This window comes from Abramis brama (assembly GCF_963993115.1).
Source record: "Abramis brama genome assembly, chromosome: 8".
NCBI lineage: Eukaryota > Metazoa > Chordata > Actinopteri > Cypriniformes > Leuciscidae > Abramis > Abramis brama.
In genome coordinates, this window is record NC_139970.1 from 44,624,655 (window position 1) to 44,627,089 (window position 2,435).

At 35.6% G+C, this 2,435-nt stretch overlaps 1 protein-coding gene across 2 annotated transcripts in view; it reads right to left on the minus strand.

Moving 5' to 3' along the window:
• Nucleotides 1-1,989, minus strand: part of anos1 (anosmin 1) — a 78,730-nt gene extending 76,741 nt beyond the window's left edge. Inside the window, exon 1 of one of the 2 annotated variants that reach the window (XM_084121642.1) lies at nucleotides 1,787-1,989. In XM_084121642.1, coding sequence (XP_083977768.1) covers nucleotides 1,787-1,951 — 165 coding nt within the window. In that variant the 5' untranslated portion in view covers nucleotides 1,952-1,989. The remainder of the gene's footprint in view (nucleotides 1-1,786) is intronic. The other variant, XM_084121643.1, reaches the window with a different exon arrangement.
• Between the last annotated feature and the right edge of the window lie 446 nt (nucleotides 1,990-2,435).

Consider the following 2,435-nt stretch of genomic DNA (forward strand, 5'->3'; position numbering starts at 1 on the left):
ATGGGCTAATTTTCATTTTTGGGTGAACTATCCCTTTAAGAAAGATGTTCCCCTCGAATCATTAACGGCTGCAGTTCTGCTGCTCGACATTTCATGCAAGAACATCATAACCATCACGAGCGCGGATGGATGTCGGCTTGTTTTGATTGCAAGGCAAGTTTCACGCATAAGACACATGCATTAACCTTGAGTCCCTTCAGTTCAACACAACGAGGGAAGCTTAGCAGGAAAACAGCCTTTCGCTGAGACCGTAGGAAACTAATACGCTCTAGATCATGACCTTTGACAAAAAACAACCACACAAACCCTTCACTTGAGAATCATCTGTTTCACTGCACCAGGAATGTCATCAAATATCAGCAATAATGCAACAAAATCCCATATAATTCCTTTAGGGAACCACAGTTAAGTTATTAAACTTATAATGCACCGAAAAAACGAATGATTTTCAGTAATAATTTATAGATCTGAGCAGAAGTATATCATCTGCTATCAAAAACATCATATACATACACACACACATATATATATATATATTCTGGATAAATAGATGCACAATTCTGAATAGACAACTAAACAAAATAAAACATAATTTACAAAATGTTCTATTAAAATGTTAATTGCTGCAGTGCAGTCTATTTAAAAATAAATAAAATAAAAAAAATTATTATGCCTAATTACAATTTTTTTTTATTGGGTTGGGTGAATAATTCAATGACTCGCACATAAAGACTTGTTTCACTACTGGATGAATCAGTGTTTTTGAACGAATCTCTTGAATGAATGAACAGTCTCTTGTCGCCACCTACTGGTGTAACGATGTAATTGATACAATCTTTATTTGAAGCTTCAACTTTCTTTCAAAAACATGATTTACCTTATTTTTATCCCAGCAGACTGTAGTTGTCATAGGAATAAGATCGCATGGGTGTTTGAATTGAGATTGCGATTTTTTTTATTTTTTTTTGTGCTGTTCTAATATAAATATAAATCTACATTATGAATTCGGGATGGAAATGTGTTCAATTGTCATAGAACTCTAAATATGCTGATTGACCCTTTGAAGCTCATTCCTCACAATGTTCCACACTCTGTTCAGTGCTTTTCTCCTCTGAATATTATATTTATATATGTTAATTAGTTGTTAAAGCAATAAAAAAAATAAGACTAAAGAATTATAGATGGACTGATAAAGCAGATTAAATGGCTGACATTCCATTGTGACTGAAAATGTACTCAGTATCTGTTTTCAGATTTTTGTGAATTTAGAGTAAAATTTATGCAAAATAAGTTTTCATTTCATTTTCTGTCATTAAATCGTTATAATAGTAATATTTCTAGGTGACTAAAGAGTGACAGACCAATATGATCATCGTCAGCGAGTCAGGTTCACAATCTATAGCTGTACGTTTTGTGATTTTAAAGTCAATTTAAATAATGTAAAATAACAATAAGAATTAATAATAATAATAATAATGATTAAAATAAGTGATTCATTTGATTAAAAAAAATCTGGGTACATTCCGTTTGCGCATATACTGTATATCGGCCACTGAAAAGCACATATTGGTAGAACATGTAAAAACATTCTTCTGCAAAACACTCAGAAAAACATTAATCTAAATTTCAAGATTGTGTAAACAAATTAAAAGTTAGGAAATTGCATACTAAGACGAAATTATGTCATTCTAAATCGAAATTGTGACATACATAGCATTTTATGGGAATCTCCCATTGAAACTGGTATTGATGAAGCTTCTGTCTGATATAATGATGTTGATCATACCTGTAAATGCTTGAAAGCTGCAGAAATGCGCGTGATGTGCAGACTGAGACATCGCGACGCGCACCTCGCGCGATAAACGCTCGCGCTGAAGAACTCGTCGGGTTTCCTCGCGTCCGCGCGCGCGGCGCTCCACAACACGATAATCCACAGGGTGAGCGCGAGCATAGCGAAGCTGCAGTCAGTCAGTGAGTGTGTGTGAGTGTGTGTGTGTCGCTCCCGCTGCAGCTGCAGATGAAGAAAGTTTCGTGCTGAAAGTGGGCGGAGTCAGACTCAGCGCGCGCGCGCCATTGGTGGAGCTCGGCGCGCGCCCCGCCTCTCCAGACGCAGGTAGATGCGCGCGGGGGCGCGCGCGAGGAACTTCAGATGGGATGATTGGGAAAGTTCTGCTTTTTCTTTTTTCTCTTCTATAATATCAATATGCTTTTGCAATATGTGTTTTCTTTTGTAAACCATAACATGAAAAGCTGAAATTATTACATAAAAATCATAATTATGACATAAAAAGTTGACTTGTGTCATAATTTTGAATCTCACAAAAATCATAAAAAGTTGACTTGTGTCATAATTGACGTCATAATTATGACTTGGTATGTCATAATTTCAACTTTATCTCATTTATCTATAATATCCATATGCTTTTGCAATATGC